Source organism: Rhea pennata, chromosome 3, assembly GCF_028389875.1.
Source record: "Rhea pennata isolate bPtePen1 chromosome 3, bPtePen1.pri, whole genome shotgun sequence".
NCBI lineage: Eukaryota > Metazoa > Chordata > Aves > Rheiformes > Rheidae > Rhea > Rhea pennata.
The window spans coordinates 50257619-50282528 of NC_084665.1; the positions used below are offsets into that span (position 1 = coordinate 50257619).

General features: G+C 36.2%; 1 protein-coding gene across 1 annotated transcript in view; it reads right to left on the reverse strand.

Moving 5' to 3' along the window:
• The window catches only part of LYST (lysosomal trafficking regulator), an 84975-nt gene that overhangs the window by 51633 nt on the left and 8432 nt on the right, over positions 1 to 24910 (reverse strand). The window contains exons 2-11 of the mRNA XM_062572298.1: positions 18313 to 18399; positions 16680 to 16878; positions 13595 to 13685; positions 9842 to 11918; positions 7112 to 8135; positions 5341 to 5502; positions 4467 to 4623; positions 2982 to 3208; positions 1042 to 1108; positions 84 to 193 (exon numbers count right to left, since the gene is read on the reverse strand). Coding sequence (XP_062428282.1) covers positions 84 to 193; positions 1042 to 1108; positions 2982 to 3208; positions 4467 to 4623; positions 5341 to 5502; positions 7112 to 8135; positions 9842 to 11918; positions 13595 to 13685; positions 16680 to 16871 — 4107 coding nt within the window. The 5' untranslated portion in view covers positions 16872 to 16878; positions 18313 to 18399. The remainder of the gene's footprint in view (positions 1 to 83; positions 194 to 1041; positions 1109 to 2981; positions 3209 to 4466; positions 4624 to 5340; positions 5503 to 7111; positions 8136 to 9841; positions 11919 to 13594; positions 13686 to 16679; positions 16879 to 18312; positions 18400 to 24910) is intronic.

Below are 24910 nucleotides of genomic sequence, written 5' to 3' on the forward strand. Positions count from 1 at the left end.
TTTCCAAAATATGTTGAATCTAAAAGATTGTGTGCTTCACTGTTTTTAAGTCTGAATCTTGTCCTTTGCTTCTGCATACATACCGTACAGGGTGTCTTCTCCAAAAATATCCTCAGGAGAAGAGTTAACTCTTCTGAACATGTCCGTGAGCTCATCAAAGAGACTAACAGGTCTACCAGCACCATCTGACACACTAAAAATAGAGGGGTAGAATATTCTTCTTGAATATAATTTTTTGAAAAATAAAGGCCCCATATACAATACTGTTATGAGAAAAATAACTTGGAATTCAGAATGTTTTGTGAAAACACTTTAAATTCAGGCTGTGATGATTACAAGATGATTGCTAGAGAGACTAGATTTTTAGAGTCTGACCATATTTCCTAGCAGTATTATTATTCAAAATTTCACTGAATGAATCTAGATGGTTATGGGCTCCCAGGTTTGCAAACGGAGTCAAAGTCTGAATCTAGCTTCTATATGCTAGGTTTCCAAAGATTCTCCCCACTAAGCCAGGGATCAAAATCCTGGCATGGGTTTACAGCAATGAGGTAGCTCTACAGCAGGATTAACGTGAGCTAACTTAAGGCAAAGCATGTAATTTGGTTTCACATTCTTGGATTAGCTAGCTATTTTCTTAATTGAAATAAAACGAAATCAAGACATCACCAAGTCTCGTATTATGTAGAGGTTTGAAATAAAAACTGATGTGCCGAGTCAGATTTAATCAGTAAGATAACAGCTGTTTTCCCAAGAAATGTTTGTTGACACTGTCATCTTGGGTTTATGATTTCAGTGAGCGTTTTCAGATCTGCTGGCATGTGTTTAAATAATGCAGATTCCCACTAGCTCAAAAAATAATCCTATATTTACACAGAAGTTAGATACTTGTCACAAGTTAAATATACAGCTGCACAGATTCACATGTGCCAATGTGCTTGCTTAACACAATGCATTTGCTAAAAATAGCTGAAAATTTGAGGGTGAATATATATTAAGTTATTAATATCAATATTTAAGTTATTTAGACCTTGAACTCACCATGAAAACTAGACTCCGTCTGGGTCAATATGTTCAGAAATCCTCCCAAAAGATTTTTAACGGCTCCCTTAAAGAAAAAAGTTTGATATCTGAACAATACAAACCAGTTTAAGCACATAACATTAAACAATTTATTTTGAACCAATTCTTGTCTAGGGTTGATCTTAAAGTAAAAATAATTTTAGTTACTTTAAAGTCTGGAAATATTTTAATATTTGCTAGTGAACATGCTTTCATGTGTGGCACAGTTCAATCACATCATATCAAAGATAAGGACTTTCAAATCCAGCTGATTCAAGAAAGGAGACAAAACTCTGAAAGCAAGTTAAGCCTTCTCCTGTAAAGGCTCACCAGAAAAACAAAAACCAAAAACCAAAAAAAAAACCCCCCAAAAAAGGCACTTTTAAGAGCAACATCCTTCAGAAAGGCAATCTCATTTAGATCATTAGCATTCACAATCTCTTAATTTGACAAATTTATACATGCTCTTTCCAAAAATGTATTGAAGAAAGAAATTTTAGTGTTAACATTCGGAAGGAGTTCGGGAAAAAAAAAAAAAAGGAATTGACTCAGTTGACAGTTGAGGCCTATTTCCATTGTATGGCTATTTAAATTACAGGAAAAGGTATCTTTTTCACTGTCTTTAAGGCTCAGACATCTTAAGGGACTGTTTGGATGCATTATGCTGGTCTGCCATGGACTTTAATCAATACAGACATATTTATTAGGGAGTTAAACACAAGTATGTCTTTGCATACTAAAAAGGCATTAATTTGACTAAATTAAAATTTTAATTATAAAATCATTTCATGCGTTGAAGTGCAAAATATGAAACCTGTGCTAGTGATTTAAAGCTAATTCACAAAAAAATTGGGCTGCGGAAATAAAACAGTATTTTCTACTTACTTAAACTTATCCTGCTTTCAGTTTAAGCTGTAAAGCATAACTAACTTTGCTTCTTAGATTATATGAAAGCTCACTTTAGAGTGCTTAGTCATATTTTCCTCTTCTGCAGAAGAGGCACACTGAAATTAGCTATTACAAGGCAAAAAACCCCTACTTAACCCTCAGAAATTGCAAAGAATCATGAAGACAATCTGTGCATTGGATGTTTGTAGAAGTAGACATACAGTCAGTGTGCCCATGTATGCACACATATATTGACAGACATTTGCTGATAATTTCAGAAATCTTTAGAATTCCAAGGCCTTCAGAGATTAGTTATTTACAAAATATTAAGTCTTTACATACTACTTTTCCACTAAAATGAATCATGTACAACTAGAGCCATAATTTCAGCAGAATGCATAGTCCTAATAAAATCGTTTATGAGAGAACTATTAGACAATAGAGTATAAAAAGGCACAGCTGCTTTTAAAGATATAACTATTTTACTGCCTTCTGATAGCAGTGTCTGGTAAATCAGAGTAAGACTAAATACTCATCTGCATAACCCATACCCCTTTTAATAACTAGCACTTGAGCAGGTGTCACCTTCATTAAAAAATAAAAAGAGACACCAGAGGGAAATAATCTTCCCTCCTAATACTACATACATAATTCACATCACAGATTAAGATAAAAATACTGGATACATGAAGATAAAATTTTGTTTTTCCATGACTGGTAGGCTATTAAAACTGTATCTCTTGCCTTAGTGACTGAGCAGTTATGATAAAATAAGTCAGCTGTGAAATTCAAGAGCTTTGTAGGTCAAGTATCTTTCAACATAGTAGCTAACTATCCTAACTATCTGGTAACTTCAAAATTCAATACAGCTTCTACTTGTGATATCAGTTATTTACATTGTTTCAGTTCATATCAAATGCCCTAACAGCAAGTTAGATTATTTCTGAGTTTACTCAATTAGGTATATTATTACTATAAAACTGAAAAAGATACCGTGCTATATTTTTGCCTTTGTTTAAGAACATTTTTACCTGTTCTATAAGTAAAGTGGCATTTTTCTCCTTCTGACTGATGATTTTCAGGCAGCTTTGGAATACATGAGCAAGCACATCCAGACTTGCATTACCAGATGAGAGTAAGTTTAATTCTAGCATGCAGATTTCAGGATATATTAATTCTCCTTGATTGATGTTTTCACTTAAGTCATTAAAACAACCCGAAGGACGAGTGTATCCCAGTTCTGCCTTTTTGTCTGCTCCTGAAAGAGAACACTGCCTTACAGAAACTTATCAAGTGAATATAGTTTGCATGATCCAAACAAGACATCCAAGGACATACTTCCTCCAATCATCTCAAAGGTACAAAATAAGTGTTACTAACTTATAACTACTTTTCAGAAATCAGTAGAACCTTCTGTTTGCAATGGTTTTTCACATTGCCCTGACAATCTGAAAGCGCAAAGATGCAATTTCTTCTGCTGCATAATCTTAAACCACATCCCTTCGCTTCCTGGATACTGGACACACTTTAGCGATGAGATACGCAATTTGTAAAGCACGGCTAAAACCATTGTAGAGAGCTTGCGCTTCTGTACAGAACACTGAGCTTGTCAAGAAGGAGTTAAGTTTCTTGGTGGGGTGGGAGGAAATCACTAAATTAGATTGGGGAAGAGGTTTGGTTACTTAATACCAACAAAATGACAGAACATCTCCAGAACAATCAAAAACCCCCAGGGCAATGCATTAAAGTGCTTCCTCTTCCTCTTATATCTGGGTAAGACTTTAAAAGATGTCACTTAAAAATTTAACCTGAAGCATTTCTGGCAAGCTGTTTTCACTCTAACTCAAAAACACTTCAAAAAATGTTAAATATATCCATATACACTTCTATATGTCATTAGTGATAAAGTCCAGTCATACAAGTAAACTGCAATAATGGAACTCTATTACATTTAAGTCCCTTACTGCTTATGCTGGCCTCATCTTACATAAGGGCATAAGCATCCAGATGTTCAGCATGACGGAAAAATTAAAGCAAATTCATCTTCAAAATTAAGTACACTGGAACAAATACAGTAAAATAAAGGATGTACACATTAGTGATTGAACAAACTTATAAAAAAGAGATATATTGCAACTAGACTACTTAAATTTAACCAAATTGTTGGTGTTATATAAAAGTTTGAGCATAGATTTGTAAACAAAGGACTGATAAGTATCTCTGGAGAAAGTTGCCTGGACCACCACCAATAATACATTTCAGGATGACTCAGTATGACTTTGGTATAAATGTCACAGAAACCAAAAAAGGAAAAAGACAAAACAGTTCCTACAACACTCAGTATATGAATATTTGTCATCTTTCCATATATAACTGGATTCTACTAGAAGTAAAAAAAACTATCTGCATCTCTGAAAGGCCTCTGATACTCATCGTATTTTTGCATATCTCAAAAGACAAGCATGCTGAGTTACGCCATAAAGACTGTTTTGTATATTTAAAAAGTTCACATTTACCATCATCCTTGGTTTCACTGTCATCAGGGTTACTTTCACTATCTGCTTCATATCCTTCCTCTTCAGCAAGAAGTTTAAGACTACAGCACTGTGACTCTTCAGCTTCTTCTGAAATGTCTCCAGGTTGTGACACAGGCTCCTTTTCAGTGTGATGGGGCTGTATAACATGTGTCAAAAAAGTTGTTGTTCTTTTTTTTTTTTCCTCCAGAAAAGCATGCATTTTAGAACTTTCCAGACACTCATTTCCTCCAACCCCATTTGCAAAAGAAACAAACTGACCATAGACTTTCAAGCAAGCACAAAGGTAACTTTTAAAAGATACTTTTAAGGATATTTCATTCTACACAGAAAAGGAACTCTGCAAAGATGGATCTTTTCTTATTACCTGACCTCAGTTTCAAGAATCAACCAGCCAATGCATTAAGAAAAGTTATGTTTCTAAAAAAATCACTATCACCATAAGCAAAGCATCTTGACACCACTGTAAGGTAGATATTAGGGTCAGTCAGCACTCCTCCTCTGAAGCTCTCCTTTTGAATGTTTGTCAATTTATCTCTTCTGTGGAAGAGTGAACAGAACTTCAGCTTTCAGATGTCTCCGTAAACAACAGTACCGCTTGCTGCCCCACTTTGGCAGAGGGAGAGCACGCATGATGTTTTCTTAAGTAGCAAATGCCAGGAGCTTACGAACAACTGTCATTCAACTTAAATGCTTACATGTGAGTACTGAGGAATTAATCTTCAACACTATCAAACCCCAAATTCAAGCACATGCTCTCTAGTTAAAAAAAAAAAAAACACATCTGAACAAAAGACCTGATCTGGTAAACCCTTATACATGCAACATTTTAATATTAAACTACTCAGTTTCATACCTTTTCGATTTTTTCTTCAGAATGATCCAGATCAGCTGAAAAAGTGCCCAATGCAACACGAAGCAGTGAATCAAACAGAGGCTTTGCCAAGTTGGTTTCTATCACTTTTGATTGAGCAAGCTGATCTCTTACTTCAAGTAAGATATCATCCACACAAGTATTCTGTGTTTTGGAAGACAGAAATGTTTTGATTCATGTTATTCTGTTTTGGCAAACTAGAACAGTCCCATATTTTCACTTAAGAACTCTCCTTTCCATCTACAACACTAATCAGACTTCCCAATTAAAACTATTAGACTTCTTCTAGTCTGTCACAATAATAGAGATTTGTCATGTTTGTCATGATAAAGATTTAGCAGGTTAAGCAGTTTGCACTGAAAGAGTCTTGGTAAACAGCATGTTGTCCAATATTAAAAGTCAAAATACTAAGTTTCAAAAATTAATGCCTCTAAAATAGTTTAAAGTATGCAGTGCTTTCAGACTGTACAGAGGTTAACAAGATAGAGGGTTACAGGCTCAAGTTCTCCAAAATAACAAATGGCCAAGACACAGGGCCAATTTTCAATTCTCTATTGTAAAAAATAGTAGATATTAGGTACAGGAAGCTGCCAAATAAAATGCAAGGGAATAACTGAAGTATTAAAGCACAGTGAAGAAGTCTTCTGTGAATTAACAACTTCTGAATATTGAGTTCATTCACCTCTAAGGTTTCTTTTAAGTAACAGTTCTTCCATGTGTCCCTGTAAGTATTGTGCCTTCTCCAGCATTCTTCTTTAAGCATCATGCTCTGCTCAATACTTTCAAAAATATTAAGTTACTATGTATAACTCCCTGCCTGTTCTATACACCTCTCCTTCAGTTTCACCTGTCACATCCACTTTCCATTAAATAACTCTTTCAAAAACAAGGTCTCTACCATCATTCAGAGCCCATCAGCTCAGAGAGCCTCCACAGGACATGAGGCTATTGACTAACATAGGACAATAGAACTACACAGAAAAAGGGAAAAGCAGGCCTACTTTGACCAGAAAAAGGTTTAGCTATACTCAGCAAGCAATTCATAGTAGTCAGGGTCTACTACTACATTCAGTCAGAGGAAGCCACCCTTTTCCTCTAGTTAGAGCCTTTGGTGGGGGAGGAGGACAAAAAGCTTCATCTGCCACTATCAGTCTTACCCAGCACTCAAGACGCATTAACTCAGAAAACAGTATTTAGTACAGAGTTCAGCCCTTGGCTATATTCATGATGCTGGATCAAACAGCTGCAATAGAGGCATAGAAAACTAAACTGGAAATACACGAAAATAAACAGACAATACAGCTTAAGAAAAAAAAAAATCCAACCTGGGTCAACCTGCTCTTCTGGAATACTCTTGCAATCCCAGAGAGGCAAGAAACCTGCCTGAACAGGGAACCAACTCAAAACTGGTGGACCAAGTCATGTTAGAGGACAAGCAAAGGGGTGCAGGGTCCTGACAGGCATCTTGCTGGATACAGCAAGAAAAAGGGTGACAAGCAGGAAGATGCCTCCTCAGAAGCAGCAATTGCCAGTTTCTCCACATATCCACCCCCATTCCTCATGCCTGCTGACCACCCCTTACTACTAAGCAAGTCATCTAGTTCTATAGCTCAAGTACCACACAGAAAACGTGGTATCATAAGAGCAGCATAAACTACCTTTCCATCACCAAAAGAACTTTCAATTAAGTCATTGTTAAAATAACATGGTACGTAAATATGAGCGAGATAAGCAAGCAGAAATTACACAGTACCTGGTGAAACGTCTCTACTTCCGTCTTCTGCATACCGCTCGCACTGTGCAGACAGATTGTCAGCAGAGCTTCCAGAAGCCTGATACCCTGAAGTGCCCACTCAGCCTCTTCTCTTACAGAAGGCTTTGTCTCTTCAAGATTAGCAATGGGAGTCACTGAAGCGTCTTCCCTACTCAAAGAGCTGTCACATTCAGACACCAACTGCTCTGCATCAGCAGGATTTTTGTCAGAACTGTTGAGTTCTGATAGTGTCAACTCCTTGCTTTTAGCCAAGTGAAACCTCTCATCCTTGATGAGAGGTTCAGCATGAAAGCTCCCATGCAAGCTTCTGCTGCTTTCACTCAGTACTCTCTCCTTTTTTTCTTGCTCTTTTTCCTTGTTCTTTGCAAGTTTCTGAATAATCAGGATTAGTAATCTATGGCATGCTTCAAAACCTCCAAGTCTGTGGAACTGTCTCTGGAAAACTGAACTACACAAATAGATCCAACGACACATCGACCAAATATCTGCAGCCCTGTGAATACATTCTAATGAAGGCAAAGTAAGGCTTTCCAGTGACAGATATGGTAATTTGTGGCCTAATGGCTCACTAGCTGTACTATCATATCCTGAAGTGTCTTCAGAGTCATTAGCTGAATCCCGATCACAATCTGCTTCTTTACTTACACATAAAAAAGCAACACAGAGGAATAGGTTTATTGTGTTGATATGAGTGTCTTGACTCACAAACTTCTTCTTTTTTGGATAAGCCTCTTTGAGGCCAGCATAAAACTTGCTCAGGCTTTGAGGAACTTCTGAAACTGTGTGTTGGCTACAATGAGAAGCAGACAAGTCAGACGTAGCCTCCTTTTCTTCACTGGTCAAGCCTTCTAGTTCTGCCACTGCTTGGTCTTTCTGCTGGTCTCCAAGGCAGAGTATCAAAGTCTCTAACACTTTCAGAGAATGACTTCTTACAGTATCCAAGTAATTTAATTCAATCATTTGGTTTACTCCATTACAGCTCAAAAATGAGTCTCTAACCACCCTGCAAGAGAAAGCATAAGGAAGTTACCTTATAAACGAACCATAAATTCATGCAGTTTAGAGGAGACATTTTAACCAAGAACCACCCTGTTCTACACACTTGACTAGCACCATGGAAAACAGACCATATTTATAGTAATTGCTGTAGATATCCCACCTCAGTAACGTGAGGTGGGATGGAGAGGGGAATTTGTCTGCCACTTTCTAGAATACTAGGCAAATATTGCCCGCTTGGTATTGGAAAAGAAATCGTAACATTATTTCTTACAACAAATAAGCTAAGAGATGAATATCAACCTCTAAAATACAGAACAAAGATATATGATGTTCAAAGCACAGAAGACATTTAATTAACACTAAACTTGCTCTTTATTGGTACCTCACCCCTGCTTTTTATTAGAGATTGGAGATCGTAAATATCTTGTTTTCTCTGTTTTATGACTTCAGAAAGTAGAGACTCCTCCTCAAATAAAATTGAAGTCTTAAAATATTTTTTAGGCCTATTTAGTATTTGCATGAACACAAGATCCCTGCAGTTTTACATGAAACACCTTTAGCACATCTTTTTGCAGGCTTTCTGGCATAACAATTGCAATGTTAAAAGAGCACTCTTCGGTATACTTGTTTCCAAGGATGGTTTTCCTTTTTTTCTGCTCTCCATCCACTACATTTAGGTCATAGAGATCCTTACCGCTAATTCTGTAAACGCTTCTTGGTGTATCATGTTTTCTCATAGACATTCACCTCTCCTACTCTCCCTTCACTTTCCTGCAGAGTCAGCTTCCACCATAATTGAGCCATATAGTGACTGGTGTATTTCCATATTTAGGCCAGTAGTAAATAACTTCTTGAATCTAAACTTTACTTCTTACTTCTTGACCACTAAGTGCTCTTTTTTTTCCAAAATTAATGCTTCTGGTATAATTTAGGTAAGATAAGAGCAAAAAACACATTAGATAGTTCTTCATAAAAACTGGAATACTAGTCTATTCTTTACAGTTTCAAGTAACTAATAAATTCACTTCAGTTTTTCAGGACTGAATGAAAATACCAGTTTTCCTGGTAGAACAAACATTCATATTCTGAAAAAAACTTTCAGCAATTCTACTGAAGAACTATTTCACCAAATTCATAATAAATAGGAAAAAAATTTATTTCATGCCTTGAAAGTATGTGTTTTGTTTGTTTTTGTTTATAAAGCTATGCTTACGCAAATAGAATTTTGTAAATCAGGAAACAGTTAGTTCAGGACTACAAATAAGTAACCTTATATTTCAAACTAGGTTTCTATAAAGACCATTCTAGCAGGAGAAGGGAAACAGATCAGAAAATTAAGTAGTTTAATTCCCCCAGAAAAGCAACATGTGAATCTGTTCAATGTTCCTGAGTCACTTTGGCATGAGGAATTAAGAGGCAAAGAGTGTGTAACATCAGACAAAGATTTAATTCGTTTCTACATATTTTAATGGGATATGGGTTTCAACAAGTCAATACAGATCCCTTGCTATGATTCATGAATATACTGGCAAATCTGAATCCTATGGACTGAATCCTATGTTATTCAGGCAAGTATCTTTCATACTCCTGCAATATCCACGAGCAGCCTACAATGCAAATAAAATTTATGTTCTAATCAGTAACAGATATACAAGGTTTTGTATATAGTAATTAGCATATTTTCCATTAATAACCAGAAAATCAACTAACCTGGATTTAAGCAACACAGGAAGTGTCTGCAAATAAATCTGGAGTACTTCATAAGGCAAACACTGGCTATGGTAGCTGCACATGTGTTTATCAGCTGTAGTTATTCCTAGTTGTTGAACATGGCAAGCTTGCTCAACCCCTCTCTGAAGCACTGGATTATAAACACAGTTATAGAGTTTCCATTGGACCACTGCATTTCCCTTTTGAATTAAGTGGCATATATGGCTTGCAATCTGCATGCCACCTAGTTTGTCTTCTTCAAAAACAAGGCCCTGATAAGCTTCCAGTGCATCCCATCTCAACAGCATATCTTCAGATCCACTAGTAGGCAGAATCCCCTGAACTCTGCAAGAGGGACTAGATGCAAGACCAGCATCGCTAGAGTTGCCTTGCAAGGCACCTTCCAGCTGAGCAAGTTGATCACTGTCAACAGTACATATATTGCATGATGCCTGTATAATTTTTGGAGAAACTTCAGCCCCACCCAGCTGATCCAATATAAACTTGTTAAGGATGTTCAGTATGTGCTGTTGAAAGTTTTTTAATATTGGTAACTTGGAAGCATGAAGCAATGGTATAATCACAGACTTTGGATCCATACAACAGCATATTCCTACATTATGTACACCCGAGAGAATGTGAACACAGGTACTGCTCAAAGAAACTTGTTGCAACAAGTGCAGACACTGGTGTGCACAAACAGCAATGCAACAGCATCGGTCAGGATAATGAACTTCTCCATCAGCCGTTTCAAAGGGGTTTTTGGAAGCTTGGTTTTTAAAAGCAGATACAGAAAGCCCAGAGAGATCTCTGTGGTGGTGCATGAAGTGAGAGTATTCACATCGTCTGTGCCGCTTTCTTGTACACATTGATTGATGAAGCTGCTCTGATTTTACTTTTTTGACAGTGCTGATTATTTTCATAATGCTATTGATTAGGACTTTCAAGTGCTCTGAGGCTTCCCCAGTTGCTCCCTCATTCTTCATACACAGCCATTCCATTTGAAGCACTGTTATTTCAAATAGCTTAAATCCCTCATGCTGTATGAACTCATGAACCAGATCTATAGCTTGACTAAAGTAGAACGGGTTGGAAGCTGCTCTCTGTAAGCAGCAGATCAAAATCTGCAAGACTCCCTCTAGGACCTCAGGTAGAAGCAAGGCTCTGTGATGATAGTTAGAAAATATAAAGTCATCCTCAACCTGCTGCTGTAGTGTTCTTTTATGCCCTGGAACAAGAAGATCAGGTCGCTTTTCCAAACAAATTCTTATTTTTAATGCTGCTTTAAGTAAATCTGTTAGATTTCTTCTTAAGTTGTCAGGCATTGTTTCTGTATTGCTAATATCTAAAGACATAAGATGAAGCACTGTTCTGAAGAGCATCCTTTGGATCAGAGCTACAGGTTCATCTGTCCATCCTGCAGAAACCACCTCATTTTCTGCACTACTACCTACATTGCAAGAGTCTCCAAATCCTGATAAGAATTCAGTTAACGTGGGCACCACACTAGCTGTAAGAACAGAACTGTGATTCAAAGTAATATCAAATTTGCACACTTTTTCTAGAAGCGACAGTAAAACATGGCATAAGTCAAATGGAGAGTTGTCCACATTGCTCTCAGCAATCGCTGGCTCATTCAAAGTCTCCAATTTTAGTTCCTGTGCTAGAATTTGGCTGGAATTTTCCAGGTTAGAGGTATCAGGATTAGAATTCGATACTGCTTCAGCTGGTAGGCAATCACTTCTACCTGCAAGATAGTTGTCCCTAAGAGGATACGTTACAAAAGGCTGCAGAAACTGGGACCGTCTGTGTTTCATCATTACAGTAGCCTTATCATCAGAATTGCCTTCTGAATCTGAAGTGGATAGCTGAGATCTTCTTGCATCTCGCACCGAGTAACGATGGGTGGTTTTGTGAACACGTCCACTTTTTCGAGATCGAGGATTTAGTTTTACAGAAGCCTGAAGAGATGAGTGACTGTTTCCATCTAAGCCTAGCTTTTCCTGAGTAGATTTCACAGAACTTGAAGTGTTCTCTTTGGTCAGGCATATGTCAATTGAAAAGGGTAGATTAAAATCTGTTGCAACAGAAACACACAAAACACTGCATATAAGTCACATTTAGTAGCATTATAATGCATAAATCATTCTTCCTATTTAAGTATTTGCAACTTCAAAAACATGAAATAAGAAGGTTATGTATTCTTGGATAAGTTTCATTACCATTAAGTAGTGCCAGAACTGTACCTGGATGCTCTGAGCAGTATAAGATCTAGTATATACCAACCACAAGTATTTACGACTCAGTAAGCTTGGTATTTAGAAAAATATGACAATTAACAGTCCCTCATACAAAAACAAAATTAGAAGAGCTCACTCTATAAATATAACCATTAATCATTTTGAAAGAAGTGATGCTTCATGTGCAAGCACAGAGACATGGCTATAATGCTGGAAGAATCATCATCTGCTTTGGAGGAGGAAAGCAATCAAAACTACTTTATTAAATAAACTATCAGGTGTAGGAGTGTACATAAAAAGAAGTTCAGTCCAAAAGAACAGAACTCTTAGTGCACAACCAGGTACATTGTGTTTACTGCATCAGTACTACTAGATAGGTATCTGTAGTAAACAAAAGTGTATGTTAAGCAAAGTACAAAAAGCAAACATCTTAATCTGTTTATACAATATCATTTTAAACTAATTCTGGAAGGGTCAACCTCTCAGAAGGTGACTGAAATGTTTTTCATTCAATCATGCTTACAGTAGTATGAGAAGATGCAACTGAGCAAGCAGGGTAGTTAAAGTACTTTATGAAACTTGCACTTTAAAAACTGTCAAACTATAAATACATTTGAAGGACTTTAAAAACAAAAAAAAACAACACTGGGACAGCTTCAGGTGCTAATCTTTAGGAACTCTGAGAGTTTTATCATCTGAATTTTTCATCCTCTGTTTTATCCTCTAATAAATAAAAGAAAGCACCAGAAAAAACTCATTTACTGCTTCAGTTCTTGCACAACACAATTTTGTATCATCTTTCATGTCTTCGTTTTTATCATCTCTTTCATTTCTCTAACTCACTTTAAGTGGATCCATTGGGAGCTTAACCCTTGTCATGTAATTCCTCAATTAGCTGACATACATCAGTTTTTCTAAGAAATAGTCTGACTGTTGATAATCATTCAGTATTACTCCATTTTCAGAGCCTACAGCCTTGATATCACTACATTTCTTTCATAGTACTCTCTCCATTGTTTGATTTAAGCCTATTCTCTACTCCCTATTTCTCTAATTTCAGAAAAAGAATTGTTCCTCTATTGCTGATCAATCTACAACGCTAGCATGCGTTACTCAGATTTTTTTTTAAAGCACCTTTGTGCTCTCCTCCCTCACCATTAAGAGCTTCATGTTAGCAAAAGTATCATATATTTTCAAATCCCCTTTTCCTGTACCACCTGAAAAGCCAAATAAAAAACTCTCCACCAAGTAGTCCAGGTACATGGTACATTGTGATGTTGTGACCATTCTCTTTCACACTGACCAAGAGCCTCTGTCCTCTCTGTACAACCTTGACTTTCCTTGTATGATGACAGAACATAGGTATTTTTAAAACCGTACATTCTTAGTTGAATCCAGTGTCGCATTCTAGGTTAAGAGGACATGTAGCACAATGGCCTTCTACTCTGTAATAGTAGAAATACAATACACTATTTTTCCTAGGTCTTCAATAGCACAACAGATAAAAACATACCTATTGCTTTTTCTTCTTTGACAGGGATTTTCCACACCAGTGGTAGAAGTGACAGGAGGAGAGTTAGAAGTTCTTCCCGACACGTCAGCTCCTATGTTAGAAACAGAAGGTTATTTGTTCTCCAACATCCCATAATTTATAGAAAAAGAGTTATTTTAAAAACTTAAAAAATAAGTTCCCTATGCCTTTCTGCTGTCTTACATGCAGGAATAATGACCTAACTGCAAAGAATTCTATAATCATTAGTCAACCAGAAAGCACCTGGAATATTTAATCACACCTTTGCAACTATTTCTATACACAGATCTTCAAACTCTCTCATTGAGATAACTTTTTACCCACCAGAGGACGACGCCAGAAAAGGAAAAAAAAACAAAAAAACCAAACAAAAAAACCCCAAAAAACCTCAAAAAACCCAAACCAAAAAAACCCAAACCCCCCAAAACCCACCCCCCCAAAACCCCCCCCCAAAAAAACTTCTGTTCACTTAAGCAAAGACAGAATGAAGCCCAAGAAAAGTTTGATGTGTTTGTAGTTACAAAAGTATGTAGTTTAAGAACTTTGTGAAATTTTCTACTATCTCCAAAATGATGCCTTTAAATAAATCAGTCTACATTCAATTGATACTAGCATCATCTCACAGTGGAAAGGTGAATTTTTACAGAAAGCAGGAAGATGACTCACCAAATAAAAACACAAAAAAAGCACTAAAAACCCTCGGTCTTATCAATATTCAAAAAACTTACTCAGAACTTTAATGCAAAGGCAAACAGTAGAAGGCAGAGAATTCAAATACAGCTCCTTTATTGGATGCTAAGCACCACTGTAGATCCAAATATATATAAAAAAAATCTACTACCTTTGACACAGACAGAAAGCTGACTTGAGCTTTTTGACAGTTAGCATCATTCAGCGATATGCAGCTGAAGCAATATCCTTCCCCCAAAATTCAAGGTAGTAATGAAAATAAGATATGTAAAGATAAACTTTAAGCTAGAATATTTTGGTAAGAAGCTTGCTCAGCCTCCTTATACTTGAAAGAATACAAGAGTGCCTTAAGTGTTTACATACACTCTTATCTACAAAGATAAGATCAACAGAGTCTATAAAAATGCATTTGCAACGGTGAAGTGGTTGGATAAAAGTGAAAAGCCTAATATTAATTTCACAAGCTATGTTAGGACTCTAAGTCAGACATGATTTATTTACAAATATTGAACCATAGATCATTACAACAATTTTCTTGCTAAAGTTTTAAAGAAAATGTTAAAACACTGAACTAATGGAGTCAGTAAAATTGTGGTTATGGATGGCAAAGCAGCATACACAGAAATAAATTTCTTCATGCCAGCTTATTCACCCAGTTTGGTTTAATGGTCACTTCAACACTGATAAGTTAACTGTTCTCATACAACAGGAAAGTTTGTTTTCCCTTTCAACTTTTGAATAAGACAAATACACTAAGTCCAAGTCCACCAGTTCCAAAGACTGAACAAGAAAGAATGCATTATATGCCTCAGTTTCCCCACTACAGATTAATAGTTCCTTTGATTATTAGATCAGCTTTTCCAAGTTTATATTTGTGTTTCTTGCTATGTTTTATACATCTAAACTAGTTTATATTTAGTCAATTTTAGAACCTTTTCTTGACATAATGCAGTCACTGAAGTATAAAGTTCTAGATGTCTGGTAACTAGGAAAGAAGGATTGAAAATATCCTTTTAACATTAACTCTATCCTGTAATAAAAATGTAAACAGGAAAACTCAAATAACAGTGATCCATTTACACAATAGCCAAGAAGAAACTGCCCTCAGAATTACATCCATCTGCCTAAAAACTGTTTTGCTGAAAGCTGCGTTAGATACCCTTTTATAACTTCAAGAGACTAGCTTCTGAATTTTCCAGCTGCTGAATTAATCAGTTAATGCTTCAAAATACAAGATGTAAGAAGTACTAAACACAGTATTAGTCACAATTACAGATTTATTACTACACAGGAAATCCATCTAAACACAGTGAATTTTTTTTTTAATTACACACTATCAACATAATTTTAGACTTTTAAAAAATGTAATTCCAGTTACTGATATAGTACAGTCAGACCTGGGAAGTAATTTTTCAAAGTCATTCCTGGCAACTCACTTTTGCTACAGAAAGTCTTTTCAGCAAGACAGAAATTGGTTAGAAGTGAGAATAAGCAATACAGCATTCAAAACACAGTGCTGAAACTGGAAAGAGCAACATACTAATTTTTCTTATTTCAGCAGTACACTTTCAAAATACACCATCTCCACCCCTTCTTGGGGGTGAACAGAACAGGGCAGAATACATAAGAGTGAGAAATACCAAGATGCTTTAAAGAACAGCATGCCAGACTGCTGGTCATAAGGTATATTTAGGTGCTTAAAGGGCTATACAGAATCTTTCCACTTTCTTGAATAATTTGTCTTATTAATCAAGATTTTTTTCTCCACTTATCTTAAGGAAAAAAAAGGAGAGCAAGAAAGAGTTAAATATGTTAAGTAATACAAATGGACTGACTCCTCCTCACTTGAAAGGTACTTCCAGGAGCTGAGGTTAAGAAATATTTACTCTCTTTCATTCAAGAGCTGCTATTTGATACACAGTAAAAATATACTTCATGGTCTATAGCAAAATAGGAAGGTGTGTATTTTAGTCTTATTTAATTGCTATAAATCAGAAGGACGGATCTTCTCAAAGTAAAAACTGCCAGTTTATGTTGCAGGTTCAGTAAACACTCATTCCTTCTGCAAGTTCCATCTTACTGCCTCCCTCCCACCCAGCTGCTGCCCAAAACCTCCCACGTAGCTTAACTAGTCAACAGTTTAGCAGCCATAAATTTCAGCTGGCAAACAGGTATATAATTAGCTATTTTTTGTTTTCCTGTTCTTGGTGAAGGAACTTCCAAGTTTCTAGTACTCACAATTAGCTTTCTCACACATGGTCTCTACCAAAAAACTCAAACAAGGAAAGGAGTACCAAAAAGCACACAAGCTAGACAAATCCCTTCAATGCAATCAAAGCTCAATACAAAAAATAACTGGCAGGGAAAAACCTATTACCTGATCAATAATAGAATTCAGTGTGGTAAGCAAAATAAACCCACGGCCTTGAACCAGGTATTGTCCCAGTGCTGCCATATGAGTTTCTTCTTCTTCATCTTCCTTGGCCTCTGCCCTCTGGACCACAGCATTGCACAGCCTGTTAACATCCGTCAAGAATTCCCGTGCCAGTGAGTTACTGCGACTGCTCATGTCTGAGCTAAATAAAGCAAAAACACAGAATTGAAATCCATCAGAAATTTCCTTCCTTATGGAAAATACTTGAAGCTTGGAGGTGGGAAGGGAAAGTGTTTCTTCCCCTTCTCTCCTCCTCCAAAGCTTGGAGAGTTTTTGTAGGACTGAAGGATGAATATCCTGGTGTGGAGTGGGGGCAGGGGGAAAGAAAAGGCTGAGGTTTGAGGTTTTACTGTTTTCAGTGAAACTTTAAGCTAATAGGTCTATAAAATGAGCATTTGGGGTCACCAGCTATCAGGTGAAAGCAGATGACACAATGTTCTTTTCTACTGCATAAATGGAAGTTAAATGACTTAATTTCAGCTATAATTTCAGCTTTACTTTGTAACCTACATGTGAGCTTCAAACTTCAGCTCAGTGATGCCAACTATAGAATAATATTTAATATACATAAAACCCCTTAAATGAATACAGCACTGTCTTTAGCTACTTTGTTTTTCCTCTTGTATGAGCAGCTTAAGGAAAATCTTGAAAACCTCAGAGAGGAAAGGACGAAATGTGTTAGAGATAACTTAAAAGTCGGTGGATTAATACTGCTGGATCAGAAGACATCTATATACAATCATTAGATCAAAAGTGCTCTTCATATATCTGCAAACAAGAAGACTAGAAAAGTTCAGATAAATACAGTTTCATTGTACAAAAACTATTCCATGTCTTTTTTTGTTCTTCAGCAATTTCAGCATAAACACAGAAGTATTAATATGCACAATCATAACAGAGTATCACTTTAAATGAAAAACATTCTGCTTGTAAGTTACATTCAGTGCAAAAATACAAATGCTGTTTGGAAACAAAGTTGCCACTTACTGTGCTATCAGTGTGAAAGCAGTAGATTGAGAAGAAAAAGTAAATTTTTTTGAGCAAGAAGTCTTCCCACAGCTAAGTATCACAAGGAAAAGATTAAGGAGAAGGAGCTTCAACAAAGTGCAATAAAAGAGTTAGAATAAATTGGGGGAAAAAAGTGACTAGAAAAGTAGTATGTGGGCTTAGAAGGAAAAACTGTTCATAAACCCTGAGCTAGGATAAAGCTGTCCATTGCATTTCTAAGTGAATGACATTTCAGTTTAAAACTCTCAAGCTAACAGTTCAGTAACACTACTTATGCTCTTTAAATCTACTATACAGCTTAAAAGCTTAATTAGAAGTCTTCTTTGAGGTTCACAGTTCCAGTTCTAGAGCTGATGGAACTATTCATAGGAAAGGCAGCTCTGGAGATCAAAACTCACACATGAAATAAGAGTAAAATCATCTTTGGCACTGTGCAATAACATTTTAATCTGGGGATGAGGGAATAAGTTCATTAACACCAATGATACACAAAACTCCTTTTAGTGGCACGACTGAATGTTTGTACATGCAAAAATATTTTTCATAGTAGTAACAGGAAGATTCTTACCAGAATTACTTTGCCAGCTTTTAACACATCTATCTTCTATTTGGAAAAAAAAGCAAATATATTCTGGGAACACCACCCTTGATTCACCTGTTTTTAAAAAGAGAAAAACATAAAATTAGTTTTAAAACCAAGGAAATTGCATATTATGAAATGTTATGATAGCTATTGAAAGTTTATACAGAGTCCTTAAAAATCTTTTCTTGAGCTTTGAAGTTCCAAAGTTTTTTCTACTTTTCAGCTTACAATTCTGCACAAAAGGTATGCTAATATAATTAAGTTCATTAGTTTTTCTTTCTTTTTCTTTCTTTCTTTTTTTTTTTTTTTTAACTGTAAAAGCAGCCAGCTATGTTAGTTCACACATTTCCTTGTAGAAACAACATGAAGTTTGGAGTGAACACTCTGCACACGCACTTTAAGCACTTGCAACTCTGGGGACATGTGATATGTTAGTATGAGAAACTGAATTGTGCAAGCAGATGCTGCTGTAAATGCATTTTTACTGACCTTTTATTTTGTTCTGATACATTTAATTTTTACCACCTTACATACAGAGGAAGTTGTAATTAATAAGAGATGGCTGTATTCCAAGCTTATGTGCTTTACCCATTCCATCTCCATAAAGGCACATTAAAGCAATTTAAGACTTACTTTCACCCTCCTACCCTTTATCCCACTCTAGTCCTAGCAGAGGATCAGAACAGGCAATGCACCTATTTTTCCAAGAAGGGTAATTTAAACTGCCCCCATTCCCTGCTCTAGTTAACCATGGAGAGAAGTTAATGACATAGAGATTATGGTAAATCTCCCAAATGGATACAAATTGGCCAGATACAGTGAGATCAAGCATATGCTTTAGCAAGAAAAACAAAATACAAACACAATCCTTGTCTTTGTAAAGTCTAAAGGGCTAATTTTTCTTTTTAAATCTAACAACATAGAAGTAATTGCTGCAGAGAATATGCTTTCATGAAGGCACATTATCCAGGACCTTACACTCTCCTATGACACTCAATGTTGGTTCACAAAGATGCCAGTTTAGTTGTAAAGCAGGTAACATCATACAGTTAAAATCAATAATCCTCATTGTAGGCTAAACTGTCTTAGTTATTAGTTTTTCATTTGAAAACTTCAAACTTCTGGTTATCATACTTTCCCCTCATGTCTTTAGAGACCATCCAGTCTAATGGGGTGTGGTGAAGGGAATGTATTTTAATCCTTCTGAAATATTATTTACTTAAGCAAGACTGAAGAGCTCTTTAAATATATTTTAAAGTCTCAAAATATGGTTTCCTCTGGCTGGTTAAATACTTTTTCTGCTGTTTCCTAAAGAGATACAACCAATGGCAGAGGCTACATGATTATTTTGCAACCTTTCAACATTTTTCAACACTGTTCTCAAAACCTTGAGCAAGTGTTAATTATTCGGTCATGATATGCTAGCAGGGCTCCTTACCAATCTTCATCATTGTTAACTTTTTTTTTTTAACATAGCAACACAGTATTTGCTTGGTGCCACTGAATACATTTTAACTGAAACTAGTTTCTAACAAGGTCTTAAAATTCTCAGCAGTTAGATCTAACAGCACACCTGGCGTATGCTTAGATGAACTGTCCAAACACACACTTAAGTATTCTCAAGTGGCAATTAAGTAAAAACTTCAGCTTTAAACCTACAATTGCAGTGATGTATAAACACTAGGTGAAAGACCTTATTAAGGAAGGAAGAAGCATTGTAGGTTCAAAGTAAACTCCTAATAATTGGTCTCACCAAGTGCTTCAGAGCAATATATTTCATGCAGAGCCCCACAGAAAGCCAGTTTATCCATGGAGTTTTACACATAACTCATTGCAGCTGAATAGCTTAAGCAGCTCACGGCTTTGCAGTTGTACCCGACCATTAGATTTAACAATACCCTGTCCATCATATTTTAGTGCCTTTCCTCGAGAAAATTCACTCACCAGGTCTCCCACATTGCTTGCACTTATACGTAAAGATTTAACAACATGTACTGCAATGTTCTATCAAGGGGCCGAATTCTCAGCTTCACAGTAAGATACGGTGCTACCTTGATAACGTTAATGTAAAAAGATAAAGCATTTCTTCTTAATACATTAGTTTAACACAAAATTGTGAAGGAATTCAGATGTTTTCATTCCACAGTGCAGAAAACAGTTTAAAGAGATATCATGCTGGACAGTGAAGCACTTCTATTCAGTAGGACTTGTTCAGACAAGAGCTTGCTATTTCTCTGCTGTACCCATTTCTTTCCCTGGGATTAAGTCCTGAAACAGACCGACAGCACAAATGCTTCTTTGGAAGCAGAGTTTGACATAACCTGATTTTTCATCTTGCCTTGAAGCTACAGACAGCACAGAACAAAACAAGAAGAAATAATTAAGAAGTTTCCAAAAAAAGAAAAAGCACATGCTGCACATGCAGACAACCTTCTCCCCTTTTATGTTTGTTTCCTGAATAGCAATTTAAGCACTTGGCATGTAGGGCTTTGAAAACAAGCACTCAGTGAACAATTAGCCCCACAGTGCCATAATATAGCAAGCACTGTGCAGATTTATTTTTAAATGCCAATTCACCCACATTTCAGCTTGCTTGTCACCTTTTCCTACTGCAGATTGTGGTACCCTGATAGCATGCCACGTAAGGTGCACTATTTCCTCTTACATTGAGGAAGGATGCCAGATAACTTGCATTGTGTGGAAACTACTCAAATGTAGGTTTTTTTGTTTTGTTTAAAAAAATGACATATCTTTAATAGCTATGGTGCCAGATAGTGGGGAAACAGGTTATAACACTCAACCTCAGCACTGGTACAGCATCTGTCTTTGGAATTCATTCAAACAGACAGCCCCTTAGCTGGCGGGGGGGATGGGACGGGACCCTAAAATGTCACAGCTGAACTTAAGCCATGGTTTTCATGGTTCACCAGCACTGCGTACCATCTTAGTTAAGAGGTTACAGTTCTGGAATAGACAGTCTGTCAAGACTTCATACACCAAGCCCTGAACAAAAAAATTCACATCCTTAAATATAATTTCACCATATATAGAACATGATTTCATTAAAAACACTTATATCTTAATACTTACTACTAAAAGGAAAAATCCACAGTTTTAAAAAGGAATGCTACTTAAAGAGCAAGTGATCTGACATTCACATATAATCTGTTCTTTTCCTTCAGCTCTATAGTATCCACATAATCCAATCTATAATACTTCTGCTCTCTAGCTCCATTTCTGCACCAAGCCTTGAGGGGCATATTTTCTAGACACTGTTCTGGTGTAAGTTAGTTTTCCGTACTTGCAACTCTTAGATTTCTCCAGACTTTTTTCCATTTTTAAGTGAAGTTGTGTATTTTCAAATGCTGAGCTGATGTACAAGTGCCTTACACTTAGTTTAGTGGCCTTTAAGTTTTTAAAATAAAATACAAAAAAAAAAATTCTTTAAATATTTTTAAATTCAAATACTGTAAAAGTTAAAACTAATTCTAGCAGTGTTGAATACTGAGTCATAAACATATAAATTTTATATAGTGTTAATGATTAGGTGGCATGATCTCTAACGGCAATGCAAAGAAGAAATGCAAGAACAGCTCAAGGTCAAAGCTAGTATTCTGTTAGGGAGTGAACTGAGCCTTTTACTTGGTTATGTTTTCAGTAATGCATTGCCTGCAAAGATCTGCATAGTATAGTAACATAATACTAATATAAAGTAGTAATCACTAAATTACTACAGTAATATTGTAGTAAAATTTAGTAGTAAGCCAACCAAGTCAAAATTCTATAATGCTAGTTCAAGTGATTAATTTCAATAACTACTAGCCACACATACTGTAAGATTAACATGAATTTCTGAAGCAAAATGTTTGGTGGCTGTCTCCGTTTCACACCAATGTCCAATAGCCCAAACTAGCATTTTAATAAAGCCTCTTAACTCACCCCCATCCCGTTTTTTTAGGGTTTTTTGAATGTTAATTTTAAACTTTGCATCATCAGAGAAGAGCTCAGAAGCTACTTTCAACATGGGTATTTGTTGAGAGGCAGACATCATAGAATTTGTTTCAGAAGAGACAGATGTAATCAATCTAGATAAGATTTACAACCATGTTATTTTTGAGTAAATACAGAAAAAAAGCAAGTTATATTTTCAGTAAGCATTAATACTTTCAAATTTTTAGTTTATATGAGCCATTGTACAATTCTGTTATTTCTGGCCTCAAGTCCAAATTTGTAGCTCTTTTTAGCATTCTCCACAATAAAGCACATGAGAATGACTCACCACTGGCTACTGAATGCTACATTTACTTTATACAGCATTCATTCCTTTTATTATATACACACCCCAGCCTCATTACTTTCACTTCACATCTGTTTTGTGGAATAAGCTTGTGATCTCTTCAAGGAAAATGGACATTAACAATAACTTTAATCAGACTTGCTTTGGGTCAGACTGTAAATTCAACCTCAAATTTCTGTCAAGAGGACAAGGCATAATGAAAAACACAAGCACAATTTGGACACAAAGGACAGACAGACACTCCATCATAGGTTTCTGCAATTATAACACAGACTGCCAAGTTTATTACAGAAACTAAGTTCATCTTGCTAGTAGCAGACACCAAATATGACTGCTTCTGTTTAAAGAAATATTAACAGCACAAAACCTAATGGAATATTATGATTAATTCCCCTGTGCAAATTGGAGAAGGAAAAAGTAGAAAGAAAGGAGAGCAAAAGAAAAAGTGAAAGAGAAATGCATGTCTAGCATAGCCTGTAGCAGAACTGGGATACTTCTTACACTGTTGCCTTGAGGGCTGTACTTGGCAGTGAAATACAAGTAAAACCTGGAAGAGCGGTGTAGCAGAAAATATCATTCTTCCTTTTTTGTCCTTTTGGTATCACCCAAAACTAAGTAGGCTAGAAACAAATACCCAGCTGACATTGTCAAAACGACTAACGCAGCAGCACCACACAACCCTTTAAGGAACCAGGTACCTGCAACTCAAGCAGAACATCAATAGAAAGCTAGACATGTTTTATGCCTTGTTTAACCATACACGACAACCAACCAAAAGCATAGCTTAAAACAAATATAGCGGACAATTGCTAACCATCCAACAACGCTCTAATATTCAAAAAACAAGAGCAAACAAGCAAAACCAAGACACTACGTTTGTTCGTTCTCAGAACAGCCATACCAGACAATGCTCCAGCTTTGCAGAAGACCTCAGACTAGTCCAAACTTCCTTTATTTCTAACCAGTTCCTGCTGTCCTTTGCAATCATTTAATTGCTTGGGAGGAGGGGGGTCATAGAAGCAGACAATCTATCGATATGTAGTCAGGCAATGATGCTCCAGCCATAAAGATATTCATGAAAAGCCACTTCTTAATATACAGTTTATCATAGCTGTTATACAGTTTATCATAGCTGTATGTGTCCATTTTCTTGACAGAATCTTACCTCTGACACTTGTCCTTCATTTTATCAAGGAGTTGACTAACTAGCTTTTAGTCATTCCAGCACACCATTATTACTTCTAAACAAATTATTCAGAGCCTCTCCCCAGCCTAAAGAAAAAAGTGAAAGACAAATGCTTAGTACTTGTGGAAAAAATAACATATGCACTGTCTTTTAACTAATCAGTGTAACATTTGCCAAGTTCATAAGATGCTAGACAAGAACTAATTAAAGATTGAAAAAAAAAGTCTGTTGAGATCTTCATCTCACCTACCCATCTCATCCTATCTCACCCACCTGCTTCTCTTGTAACACTGGAAGCCTGAAAGCCCTGCTTCTGCAAGCATTTTTAGTCTCCTGAAATATCTAGTCTCATTTATGTACTGCTGCCTAGGAATTAAAAATGAAATTAATCAGCAAAGCTTAGTGTTTATACAATGTGAGAAATAGAATATTTCTGCCACTAAGTAGATGTGAAAGCTTTTTCTTATACTGAAAAAAATCTCAGAATTTTGAGAAATTATAATGTGTGTGCTTTCTGAAAAGAACAGTATTTAAAGAAATAAAAATACTCCTTTTCATATTGTGTATAGCCTGCTAGCTCTGCCACTTTTTTTTTTTTTTAACCAGCCATTCCCGATGCTAAACAAGTATGCCAAGAAAAAAGCCAAACAAGACCAGACAAATGCTGTGCCAAATTTGGTCAAATTAAAGAAATAGGAACTTTCCAAAATAGCTATTAAACATATCTACACAAATCTATAATTAGTAAACATACCTATAGGCACCTAATGATATACAGAATGACATTAGATGACCACGCAAGTCAACTCGCAGAAACAGTTCCAGAGATGTCATGGCTCTGATAGACACCCAGAACTGCGGTGTGCCATACTGGACGTAAGGCAAGAGAAGCAAATAAACAGCCCCCATCTACCCCCAGATTATCATTTGCCATCTATTTGCATGCTTTGGTGATTTTTCACCATTACAAAAATTAGACTGGTGAATAATTAATTTTTTGGGGCACAAAAAGGTTGTTTCAGATTAGACTTTAGCAAACGTATTTTAAGTTACTCTTTTTCTAAAAAAAAAAAAAAAAAAAAAAAAGAGAGAGAGAAAAG